Source organism: Phyllobates terribilis, unplaced genomic scaffold (genome assembly GCF_046119375.1).
Source record: "Phyllobates terribilis strain yellow unplaced genomic scaffold, ASM4611937v1 Scaffold_12__6_contigs__length_324123572, whole genome shotgun sequence".
NCBI lineage: Eukaryota > Metazoa > Chordata > Amphibia > Anura > Dendrobatidae > Phyllobates > Phyllobates terribilis.
In genome coordinates this window covers 256,492,848-256,505,766 of record NW_027362772.1, presented here as the reverse complement: position 1 = coordinate 256,505,766, position 12,919 = coordinate 256,492,848, and the positions used below count along the sequence as shown (strand labels likewise).

Sequence of the window (12,919 nt, the reverse complement as noted above, 5' to 3'; positions counted from 1 at the left end):
TGGCAATAATACAGCCAGAAGAGTGTGTGAACTACAGGCCCTTTCGGTCAACGAACCCTACCTGAGAATCCTGGAAGATCGTCTAATTTTCCAACTTGACCCTTCAAATTTGTCAAATTTCCACAGATCTCAGGAGGTAATCCTTCCATCTTTTTGTGACAACCCAAAAGACAAAAAAGAGATGGAATTCCACACTCTGGACGTTTGGAGAATAATACTGCACTAGCTTCAGGAAAGAGAAGAAGGAAGGCAAGACAAGAACCTATTTGTCCATACACAAGGTCCAAACAGAGAAAAGAAAGCAGCAAAATCCACAATAGCCAACTGGATTAAGAGGGCGATTACGGAGGCTTACCAGATCCAGGATCTCCCTCCTCCAGCAAAGCTCAAGGCCCATTCTACCAGGGCGATATCTGTCTCCTGGGCTGAAAAAGCCAGCGCATCCATCGAACAGATTTGCAGAGCTGCCACATGGTCCTCAATTCATACTTTCTCCAAACACTACAGACTAGACCTAATGTCTGTTGGAGATTTAGCCTTCGGAAGGAAGGTCCTTCAGGCTATTGTCCCTCCCTAGTATATCTTCGGTATACCTCCTGTGTGCTGTCGTGGGGGGTTATTAGAGAAAATAGAATTAGACTTACCGGTAATTCGGTTTCTAATAACCCACCACGACAGCACGGGTAGTTCCCTCCCCCTCGCTTATTGTTTCTACGACAGCTTGATCAGTAGAAATAAAATTTAATTTGAAGCATCTATACTCTTGTGGTCCTTTGTAATAACACTGGAGGGAGGATGTGGGAGAGGCTATTTAAACCTCTTCGTGTTTCCTGTCCCTATTAGGGTGGGGTTACATCCTCCTGTGTGCTGTCGTGGTGGGTTATTAGAAACCGAATTACCGGTAAGTCTAATTCTATTTTTTTTTTTTTCGTCAATATGGCTGTATGAGGGCTTGTTTTTTTTGCGGGACGAGTTGTACTTTAGAGTGACACCATTCTTTTTATCATGAGATGCACTTGAAAGCAGATAAAAAAATCCAATTGCATTGAAATTGCCAAAACAAGTATAATTTCACAATTTTTTAGGGAGTTTTTTTATTTACCATGTTCACCATATCGTAAAAATGACTGGGCAATATGATTCTGCAGATACCAAACATGTATAGATTTTTTTATTTTTTTTTAAGTGGTGGAAATAACTGGAAATTCGTAAAAAAACAAAACAAAAAAAAAAAAAACTTGTGTCGCCATTTTCTGAGACCCGTTGCATTTTCATATTTCGAGAAATGGGGCTGTGTGAGGGATTTTTTTTTGTGCCTTGAACTGAAGATTTTATTGATACCATTTTGGGGTAGATACGATGTTTTGATCACCTCTTATTGCGATTATTGTGGCCGCTAAAAAAAACATAATTCTGGTGTTTTGATTTTTTTTCTCGTTACGCCGTTTACCGATCGGATTACTTTACTTTATATCTTTAGAGATCGGACTTTTACAAACGTAGCGCTACCACATATATTTTTGTTTGTTTGTTTAAATTTAATGGGGCAAAAGGGTGATGATTAGAAACTTGTGTTTCTTTTTATTTTTTAAAACATTTTTTTACGTTTTACTGTATTTAATTGTCCTTAAGGGACTTGAACCTTCAATCGTCTGATTGCTTGTACTTAACGTACCAATGCATCAGCACTCCTATGTATGGTGAAAATCATGATCCTCTATGAACGCCGGCCACAGGCTGGCCTTCTCAAGAGAATTGTCATGACAAGCACGCCGGTCATCAGCAAAATCGGTGTTTACGAAAAACCCAATATTATTTATACGTGCTGATGCTTTTACTTATTTATTTACTTGCAGCAGGGTATATTTTCTATTTTTTTCTGTCTTAGGTTTTGTCTGTTTAATGGCCAGTGTGAACATGCTCCTATATTTTGCATGCATACAAACATATACTCCAGTTCATTTTTTACTTACTGCAAGTAAGGGTGTGGCCTCCATTTCTTTGAGCTGGACATTACTTTTATATAGCTCCCCATTTGCTGGGTATCCATATTCGGGATCTGGTCCTGCTTCACCCTTATTCACATTGAAGTCACCTTGACACATGGTAAGGTTTTAATACTAGAGGTTAGGAACATCCCGATTTGGATACACCTTGACGCTGGGTGGATAGCTTTTACGCTTTTCTTGATCAAAAATGGTGTTTACTTAGCGCCCTATGTTATTCATATGCAGTATTGCTTTTACCTACAGCAGAGTATATGTTCATCTTGTTTCTGTCTTAGGTTTTATCAGCACTCCTATGTATGGTGAAAATCACGATCTCCTATGAACGCCGGCCACTGGCTGGCTTTCACAGGAGAATCTCATCAGTAGTTAGTGCCATCTCCTATCTCAGTAATGTAACAATCTGTCTTCACTGAATACAGATTTTACCTGTGAATTGAGAATTTTGAGAATGAAAGATCAGTCCAGGAGGAAAAAGAAGCAGATTTCTTTGATAAGATAGATTTTTCAAAGTTTCTTGTTTTTCTGTTTCTTGTTGGTGATGTCACATTCACCTATGGACAGACATTGTGGCTCTTCACTGCTGATGGCTGCTTGAGCAATAAGGTTGCTGCCTTCTGTAATCTGGGTATATTTTTTACTATATATATATATATATATATATATATATATAATTTGCTGATGTTCATTTGTTTTACACTCTTAATCATCCATTTTTGTCTCATGCGAAAGACCTGTCTGCCATGTACAACTTTGAAAGCGATTGGAAGCACTTCATAATGCAGAATCACCATCAGTACAAGCATTGAAAATGGAGCAAGTCGCAACTGCAAATTGTGGTCATCACTGTCTCAGTGTGTATCTCCATGCGCTTATCCACATTGAGAATGTGTACTGGAGCTACCTTACCATTGCATGCATTATTCTGATCCATAAAACGGACCAAAGTAGTGCATGCTGTAATTTTTTCTATGCAGACCATCAATACCTGTGGAAAATCAGCATTGTACACTGACACACTGGCTATAATGGGTCCATATGGTCTCCGTGTGGTTTGCAGTCCGTGGTGCACATGGCCCAATTATACACTCCTCTGAATGACCCCTAAATTAAAGGTAGGAATGGTTAGGTGCCTTAAGAAGAGGTCGGATCAACCTATTATAACGTTATTAAAAAGAAACCTGTACTTGATTGTATTTGGAATGACAAAACCCGCTGGTAATCCCTCTTATTTCTTGGTACATTGTAGACTTATATGAAACCTATTTATGCAGAACTCCGAGTCCATGTCATAATTTTATATGTACCCAAAGTTTAAAAATAAAAATAGGTGTAGGATTCAAAATAGTAATTTCATTTAGCATAATATTTTAATATTTATTACTCAAATAACTGATTAAAGTATATAAAGTGGATATAAAAAGTCTTAAAAAAGTTAGTCATATGTTGACGCTAACTTGTTACCTCTATTTTTTGGCACTTTATCATGGTCCCTCCTCTACTCTAATTTCCCTACAGATAAAGTTTTACCCCTTTATCATAAATATGTCTATTTTTTTTTCATTTAAAAAAGTAATTCAATTTTAATCTGTAATTTGTGTCCTGCACCAGTTTTTTTTTTTTTTTTTAAACTTTGGATTGCTATCTAGGTGTCTGTTTATGGACTACAATTTTTCACCTGTCCGGTCTGACCTCTCTGCTTCTGACCTCGGCTAACTGTATCGAACCCATGCTACCTGCCCTGACAATGGATTTTCTGACCACGTCTTTGTCTGCGCCCTCCTGTACCATGTACCCGTGTCTCTGACCCCACCGTTCAGCTGCAGCAGTCCCGGGGACTATCCTGGAGTAATAACCGGTGTCTACTGGCAGCCCAGCCTATCCTCACCACCAGAGGCTCTAGTCAAGACCCGGTAGACACTTAGCCATGCCTCTCCCATGGCACAGTGGGTCTACACCCACCAGCGTTACACAAAGTTCATACTTTTGTGAGAAGGTTAAGGGGGTTGTCCAGCCTTAAGGTACAAGTCTGCAGTCACTCTGTGACTGTAGACTTGTGAATCATGAGATCGCACACAGTACGCACTGTCAGGATTCTCCGGTGCTGGCCCCAGGAATAGGCAGTCATGTGAACGCAAGTATGGTATTTGCATACATCCGGCCACATTCCGACTAGACTATATCGGGCCTCGCTCAATACACTTGCATTGAGTGAGGCCACGCACGTCTACTCGGCATGTGACCGCATCTATGCAAATCACATACTTGCGGTCACTCGCCCGGCGCCTGCACTGGAGAATCCTTGCAGTGCGCACGAAGTGAGGATTCACAAATCTGCAATCACATAAAGTGACTGCAGACTTGTAGCCTATGGTCGAACAACCATTTAATGGTGAAGACAAGGACTCTCTTGAATCCCACAGAGCAACTGAGGCGTAAATTAAATCCAATAGCAAGCCACATGGTCCTCTAGTCTGGCAGTGACAGGCACCCTATGATCAACTTTTTGTCAGAGGACTCTTTTAATTAAAAGAAGTAGTTCCAAGCAGAAAACTTTTTAAAAGGCGTATCCTCGTATTAGCCAAAAATCTTTGAAAGATGTGGTATCCCACCTCTGGGACCAGCATCACCCTTTCAAAACTGAAGTAGCCTAATCCCCTTGTGAATGATAAGGTGGCTTTAAACGCACAGCTTTTTTCCTTTAACTTGTGAGCACACTGGTTTGGCTGCATCCAGAACTCCCATAGAAGTGGATGGAGACAGCTGCACATACATGGCCACTTCATCATTGACAAGTGTGGCATCAAGAAAGTTGGGGGTCTTTGTATGAACACCATGGTGGCATTTTTACATGAGCCATGACAAATAAGTCTGACTACGATCTGTTGTGTAATGGATCTTGATAGATCCCAATAATTTACAATTGGTCTGTCAATATTTTTTAAATTAATCAATTACAGTATTACAGATTTTAACACCAGAACTTTTTAATTTTATTCTGTTTTATAAATAGTTAGACTTTTTTGAAGGTTTTCTTATATACAGATATATATACGTTGTTAAATACATGCTTGTCATTTTTACATATTTTACAATATTTATTATTCTAAATTCATAGATTGTTTCAATTTTTTTCTTCTGCGTTGTTGATTTCCAAGAAACACAACAACCCTGTATACTTGTATTATAACGGACAAAATGTTTTTGCTTATAAAAAACATCATGGAGTCATTAAACACTCCTTCTCTAGTTACCAAATACAAGCGGTAAATCAGAAAGGGTCCATCCTGCATCCCCACCGCGATCATCACACTCCAAACCTCGGTGGTGCAACATATAGACATAACGCAGTTCTTTACTGCAGATGATGAACGAAGTTGCCCATAGACCTCTGCATCCGGGGACGAATAAGACAAACTTTGAGTGAGCACTAATGTAAATTGCAAAATCGCCCAGGAGAATAGACACAGTCCCACCACTGTTACAGTCTCGTTGGTTTTTACTGACGGTTCCTTCATAAGTTCTAAAATATCCAGAATATCAGCTCCTAGTGCAAGGTACATCAGAAGTAACTGAGCGAGCTGATCGCGGTTCATTTTTCCTCTTGGCATCAACCAACGTCCGATAATCAGGACCAAGATTGTTAACTCTTCCATGCCTTGCACCAGCTTGGAAAACTCTTTGGAGAACTGAGAGATCAGAAGATGCAATTTTTAGTTTTAAAAACCAAATTTACAGAATATTACAAATGTGTTTATTTAATAAATAACAACTTCACATTATGAGATGAAACTGAACATGAATTTTTTTGAATTTCTGAAAATAGTACTAGTAAGTATTCTGAAGTCTAAACTTGAAATTGATCTGGTGATTGATTGCTGCAGTCCCGGCATCAGAAACCCCCAGCAACCACTAGTAACTGCTGTAGGGGATAAGAAGTACTGCATATTGCCCCATCAAACAAATAGCCTACAATGTAGCGCATAGACCACTTCTTGTAATCTGAATAATAATAATAATTTTTATTTTTATAGCGCCAACATATTCCGCAGCACTTTACAAATTTTAGGGGGGACTTATACAAACAATACAGAATAAACATATCCCATATCGAAAGGAGTGAGGGCCCTGCTCGCAAGCTTACAGTCTATGAGGAAATGGGGGAGACACAAAAGGTAGAATGTACATATATTGTATAATGCAGCCTTGATATACTATATAGGATAAATAATACATGGACTGGTCGCCTGCCAGTATGTGTGCAGTCCTGACTGAGGCTATTATGTGCATGGATGGTATGAACCTGAAATTGAAGAAGATTTTAATATGGGGGAAAACTGGGACAGACAACTGGGATGGACAGATAGTGTGTGGAGGCGATACGCCAGTCTAAAGAAATGTGTTTTTAGGGTCCGCTTGAAACTGTGGGTATTGGGAATTAATCGAACTGTCCTGGGTAGTGCATTCCAAAGAATTGGCACAGCACGCGAGAAATCTTGGAGACGGGAGTGGGAAGTTCGGATTATGGAGGATTTTAGTTTTAAGTCACTGGCAGAATGGAGGGCACGTGTAGGGTGGTAGAGTGAGACAAGAGAGGAGATGTAGGGGGGTACTGAAGCATGGAGCGCTTTGTGGGTAAGCGTGATAAGTTTAAATTGAACTCTATATTGGATGGGTAACCAATTCAATGACTGGCACAGGGAAGAGGCATCGGTGTAGCGGTTGGTGAGGAATATGATCCTGGCTGCTGCGTTAAGGACGGATTGGAGAGGGGAGAGTTTAGTAAGAGGGAGACCGATTTGTAGAGAGTTGCAGTAGTCCAGACGAGAATGAATAAGAGCTACAGTAAGAGTTTTTGCCGAGTCAAAGGTGAGAAAAGTCTTTATTCTTGAGATGTTTTTGAGGTGTAGATGACATGAACGAGTGAGTGATTTGATGTGAGGAGTGAAGGAAAGATCTGAATCAAAAATTAGCCCAAGACAGTTGGCTTGTTGCTGGGGAGTAATGGTTGAGCCACAAACGGAAATGGCAATATCGGGCACAGGTAGGTTAGTGGAGGGAGGAAATAAGAGTAGTTCAGTTTTTGACAGATTCAGTTTTAGACAGAGGGAGGACATAATGTTAGACACAGCAGAAAGACAATCACTGGTCTTTTGTAGTAATGCAGGGGTGATGTCCGAAGCAGAGGTGTATAATTGGGTGTCATCAGCATAGAGATGGTACTGAAAACCAAATCTGCTGATTGTTTGTCCAATGGGAGCGGTGTATAAGGAGAAAAGAAGGGGGCCTAGGACTGATCCTTGAGGAACCCCGAGAGTAAGGGGAAGGACAGAGGAGGAGGAGCCGGCGAAAGACACAGAGAAGGAGCGGTCAGAGCGATAGGAGGAGAACCAGGAGAGAACAGTGTCCTTGAGGCCAATAGTGCTGAGCATAGAGAGGAGGAGCTGGTGATCCAACAGTGTCGAATGCTGCAGAGAGATCCAGGAGAATCAGCAGGGAGTAGTGACCATTAGATTTAGCTGTTAGTAGATCATTAGAGACTTTAGTGTGGGCAGTTTCAGTAGAATGTAAAGAGCGGAAACCGGATTGTAAAGGGTCAAGAAGAGAGTTGTCTGAGAGATAGCGGATTAGATGGGAATGGACCAGGCGTTCCAGGAGTTTAGAGATAAAGGGAAGATTGGAAACAGGTCTGTATTTGGCCGTGCAGTTCTGATCAAGGGATGTTTTTTTAAGTAATGAATGTATGCTGGCGTGTTTAAAAGAAGAGGGAAAGATACCAGATGAGAGGGAGAGGTTGAAAATTTTAGTTAGGTGAGTGGTGACAGCTGGAGCAAGGGACTGAAGGAGATGTGAGGGAATAGGGTCACTGGTGCAGGTGGTAGGGTGAGAGGATGCAAGGAGCCTGATCACTTCATCTTCCGTGACTGGTTCGAAATCAGAAAGTGAGCAAGATACAATGTGGCGGGGGAGAGCATGCATAGCGTTTGGGGATTGGGAGAAAATTTCCTGTCGGATATGGTCAATTTTTTCTTTGAAATAATTGGCCAGATCGTCTGCGCTGAGGTCGGTGATCGGGGCCTGTGCTGTTTGATTGAGGAGAGAATGAAATGTGTCAAAGAGTCGTTTAGGATTATTGGAAAGTGAGATTATAAGGTTGTTAAAGTAGGTTTGTTTGGAGAGGTGAAGCGCAGAGTTATATGTTTTCAGCATAAATTTATAATGGAGGAAATCTTCGGGCAGATTAGATTATGCCGAATTGTTCTTTGTGTAGAAGGTGCGGCTTCATCCAGGGCACATTGCATTATTTCGTTATTATGCTTCAATGCAGAGTCGGGACATGAGAGGGAGGAGATTGGAGCCAATGATGATTGCAACTTTTTCATAAATTTCTGGGTGTTAATGGCGCGTATATTTCTATAAGTGTGGAAAGTGGGGGGGTCTTGAGTAGAGTCACAGTTCTTGACAGAAAATGAAAGAAGATTATGGTCAGACCGTGGGGTTCTTGACATATAAATGTCAGTATGCTATATTGAGACAAACTCTGTATCTGCTTTTAAGACAGTTGCCAAAAAAAATTAGCTGATCATCTCTGTTGGGAAAATCAGGCTGCAACTGTTTCATTCCCCAAATGACCACCTCAGTGGAAATAAAGCATTAAAGGGGTTGTCCAGTCCAAATCAATAAGTCTGCTGTCGCTCTGTGTGACTGCAGATTCATGAATCCCCCCCAGTGCATGCACTGTGCACGGCGGGGATTCGCCGGTGTCTGAGCCGGGACCAAAGGGTATGTATGAGTTATACATACTCCTGGTCAGAGACCGACTAATGGGCTTGGCCTCAATCCATACACTTGTATTGAGCGAGGTCACACCCTCTAGCCAACCACGCCCACTGGATGGGCGCGTTTCTAGTCAGGGCGCTGCCTTGCTCAATACAAGTGTATAGAGCGAGGCTGCACCCTCTAGTCACGCTCTAGCCGGGAGTATGCATAATGCATATGTACCCTCCAGTCCCGGCTCAGTCACACAGATGACTGCAGACTTATCGATTTACACCGGACAACCCATTTAAAGCATACCTGTTCTTTCAGGTGACTTATTAGAATAAGTAAGGGATAACACTGTTATCTCTTAGCTAGTATCTGCTCTGATGTCTCCCATGCACAGCATACACAAATATGAAAGATTTCTGCTCTCCTGTATCTATGTAGTACATATTCAGAAACAGCAGCAGCAGCAGTATGGATGATATTATACAGCAGTACTGAGCAGTGTAACTGTGAATGCAGCACTGGGGTGAGAAAAAACACATTCTAGAAGTAGCAACACAGTGTTTATCTCTTCTAACCTCTCAAACTAAACTTTTCCCTCATTCCCCCCTCATATACTTCAATAGGCCGCTGTAATCTGATCCCTCAGTGAGTTGTCTCTATTGTTTTGAGCAAGATTTTAGCAGTTTAAGAATAAATAATGACTTCAGAAGCTAGGCATTTCATATATATATAACTTCCCATAGGCAGGTGTCTGAACATTCGAGCCTGGGTCCTGCTCTGCTCCATCTATATTTAGGTCAGCTGACACAAAGTAGCGTTTTAATAGTAGAGATGGAGCCATCCTGTTTGGGTACACCTTGTCACGGTGGGATGGCTTTTACGCTTTTTTTTTAATCAAAATAGTGTTAAATAAGTACCCTGTGTTATTTACATGTACTGTTACCCTGTAGCAAGTAAATAAATAAATAGTATGTGCTCATTTTGATTTTCATTTTAGGTTTTGTCTCCTATATCTATGTAGCACATATTCAGAAGCAGCAGTATGATTGAGATTATAGAGCAGTACTGAGCAGTGTAACTGTGAATGCAACACTGGGATAAGATTAAGCACATGCCAGAAGTAGCGCCACGTTTTTTCTCTTCTTGGCTCTCAAACTAAACTTTTCTCCCCTCCCCCCCTCTCACCTCTCCATATACAGTTGAAATCAGAAGTTTACATACACTATATAAAAAGACATATATTTTTCTCAATATCTGACGTGAAATCAGAATAAACCTTTCCCGTTTTAGGTCAATTAGGATTACCATAATTTTTTATATTTGCCAAATGCAGAATAATGAGAGAGAGAAAGAGAATGTTTTAAGACATTTTTATTACTTTCTGCAAAGTCAAAAGTTTACATACACTAAGATTACTATGCCTTTAAACAATTCTGGACTGCCCATATGATGATGTCATGTGTTTGGAAGCTTCTGATAGTTGTTTTTGGCAACATCTGAGTTAATTAGAGACACACCTGTGGATGTATTTTAATGCACACCTGAAACACACTGCTTCTTTGTGTAGCATCATGGGAAAGTCTAAAGAAATCAGCCAAGATAGGAAGAGAATTGTGGATTTGCACAAGTCTGGCTCATCCTTGGGTACAATTTCAAGATACCTGAAGGTGCCTCATTCATCTGTACAAACAATTATATGCAAGTACAAACAACATGGGAATGTCCAGCCATCATACCGCTCAGGAAGGAGACAGGTTCTGTGTCCCAGAAATGAACGTGCTTTGGTCCAACATGTGCTTATCAATCCAAGGACAAAAGCAAAAGACCTTGTGAAGATGATGGCGGAAGCTGGTAAGATTGTGTCAATATTAACAGTGAAACGAGTACTGTATCAACATGGGCTGAAAGGCCACTCTACCAGAAAGAAGCCATTATTCCAAAAGAAACATAAAAAAGCCAGATTAATGTTTGCAAATGCACACAGGAACAAAGACCTTAATCTTTGGAGATATGTCCTGTGGTCTGATGAAACTAAAATTGAACTTTTTGGGCATAATGAAAAATGGAAAAGCTTGGAAGCCTAAGAACACCATCCCAACTGTGAAACATGGGAGTGGCCCCATTGTTATGATCTGCTACAAGCACTAAGAAAAGACAGGAGATCTGTCCCTGCAATAGAACTAAGCTGGATCCCTACGATCTAACGGGGAACCTGATCCTGCGATCAGACCCACTAAAGTCCTCGGCTAGTCTGAACGAAGACCTATAGATGTGAGGAAGGGATCCCTACAAGAACTAGGGACTGGGAGAAAGATGGACACCTCCTAGCAGAAATTGTAGCAGAAATAAGACAAACAAAAAACAAAGAGGTCCGAAGACCTAGCAAAGCTGACTGAGAAAGGTGACAGAGCACCAAGCTAGCTCAAGAGTAGAAATTACAATGAAGTCCAGCAAGGCCAGGAGGGCGGAGCAGGATTAAATAGGCAAAAAAGGTCATGTGACCAGCAAACTAGAAAAAACCTAACAGGAGAGCTCTAACAGTACCCCCTCTTCTAAGAGGATCCTCCGGATCCCCTAGGCCCGGGCTTATCAGGAAACCTCCTGTGAAACGCTCTGATAAGTCTGGAAGCAGAAACATCATCCGCCTTCACCCATGAGTTATCCTCGGGTCCAAAACCCTTCCAAGCGACGAGATACTGCAAATTCCCTCTATACCGTCTAGAATTTAGGATGCGGGAAATTTCATATTCCCCGTCCTCCACCACCGGAGGAACAGTGGCAGAGGCGTCATCATCCGACACATCAGCTCTTTTCAACAGAGAAACATGAAACACCGGATTAATCTTCCAGGAGGTAGGAACCTCCAACCTAACAGCAGATTGGTTAACTATCTGAAGCACCTTAAAGGGCCCTACAAACTTGGGGCCCAATTTTTTAGAAGGAATCCTCAATCGCAGATTCTTAGAGGACAACCAAACCATGTCACCAATAGCAAACAAAACCTCTTGCGCTTCCTATCAAAGTACCTCTTAGATTTTTTGTTAGCCTCCTGAAGATTACCACGCACATCCGTCCAAACTCTCTCCAAATCACCGGAAAAACTCTCCTCCTCAGGCACAGCCGATACCAATTTGGAGAATGACCCAAAAGACGGATGTCTCCCAGAACAACAAAAAAAAGGTGAACACCCAGCAGAAGAGGATGTATGGTTGTTAAGAGCAAATTCAGCAAGTGGCAGAAACTCAGACCACCCCTCTTGATTGTCTGCCACAAAACAACGCAAGAACTGCTCAACATCCTGGTTCTTTCTTTCTGTCTGGCCATTAGACTCAGGATGATATCCGGATGAAAACGACAAATGAACTCCCAACCTGTCACAAAAGGCACGCCAAAAACGAGCCACGAACTGAGGTCCCCTATCTGAAACAATGTCAGTAGGAACGCCATGTAGTCTGACAATTTCCTTGACAAAGGCCTTAGCGAGTGTCTTAGCGCAGGGCAGTTTGATGAAGGGAACCAAGTGACACATCTTGCTAAAACGGTCCACGACCACCCAGATGACCGTGAAACCCTCAGAGGGGGGGAAGGTCAGTAATAAAGTCCATAGCCAGATGTGTCCAAGGTGCACTAGGAACCTCCAGAGGGCAAAGCAACCCCGCAGCAGGAGCATGCGAAGACTTAGATCTAGCACACACAGTACATTGACGCACCCACTTAATGACTTCCTTCTGCCATCCAGGCCACCAAAAACTGCGACCCACAAGTCTCTTGGTCTCAGAAATTCCTGGATGACCTGCCAACCGAGATTCATGACACTCAACAAACAAATCTCTCCTAAAGGTCCTAGGCACAAACAACCTCTCATGGGGAGTGTTAGATGGGGCATTCTCCTGCACTTTAAGAATCTCATCCTCCAAAACGGAGTCCAAAGCAGCAATCACAACACCTTCTTGTAAAATGCTCTTTTCCTCCTCGGCACCGACCATGGGAGAAAAGCTGCGAGACAAAGCATCAGCTTTAACATTCTTGGTACCCGGGATGTAAGTAACGGAAAAATTAAACCGCGAGAAAAAAAGTGCCCACCTAGCCTGACGGGCATTCAAGCGCTTGGCAGCATCAAGATGGATCAGATTTTTATGATC

At 41.8% G+C, this 12,919-nt stretch overlaps 1 protein-coding gene across 5 annotated transcripts in view; it reads right to left on the bottom strand.

Moving 5' to 3' along the window:
• Positions 1-5,004: 5,004 nt before the first annotated feature.
• The window catches only part of LOC141172555 (transmembrane protein 26-like), a 128,255-nt gene continuing 120,340 nt past the window's right edge, over positions 5,005-12,919 (bottom strand). For 3 of the 5 annotated variants that reach the window (XM_073656888.1, XM_073656890.1, XM_073656889.1), the window contains one exon: positions 5,007-5,695. In XM_073656888.1, the coding sequence (XP_073512989.1) occupies positions 5,108-5,695 (588 nt within the window). In that variant the 3' untranslated portion in view covers positions 5,007-5,107. Of the gene's footprint in view, positions 5,696-12,919 lie in introns of all 5 variants that reach the window. The other 2 variants (XM_073656886.1, XM_073656887.1) reach the window with 2 other exon arrangements.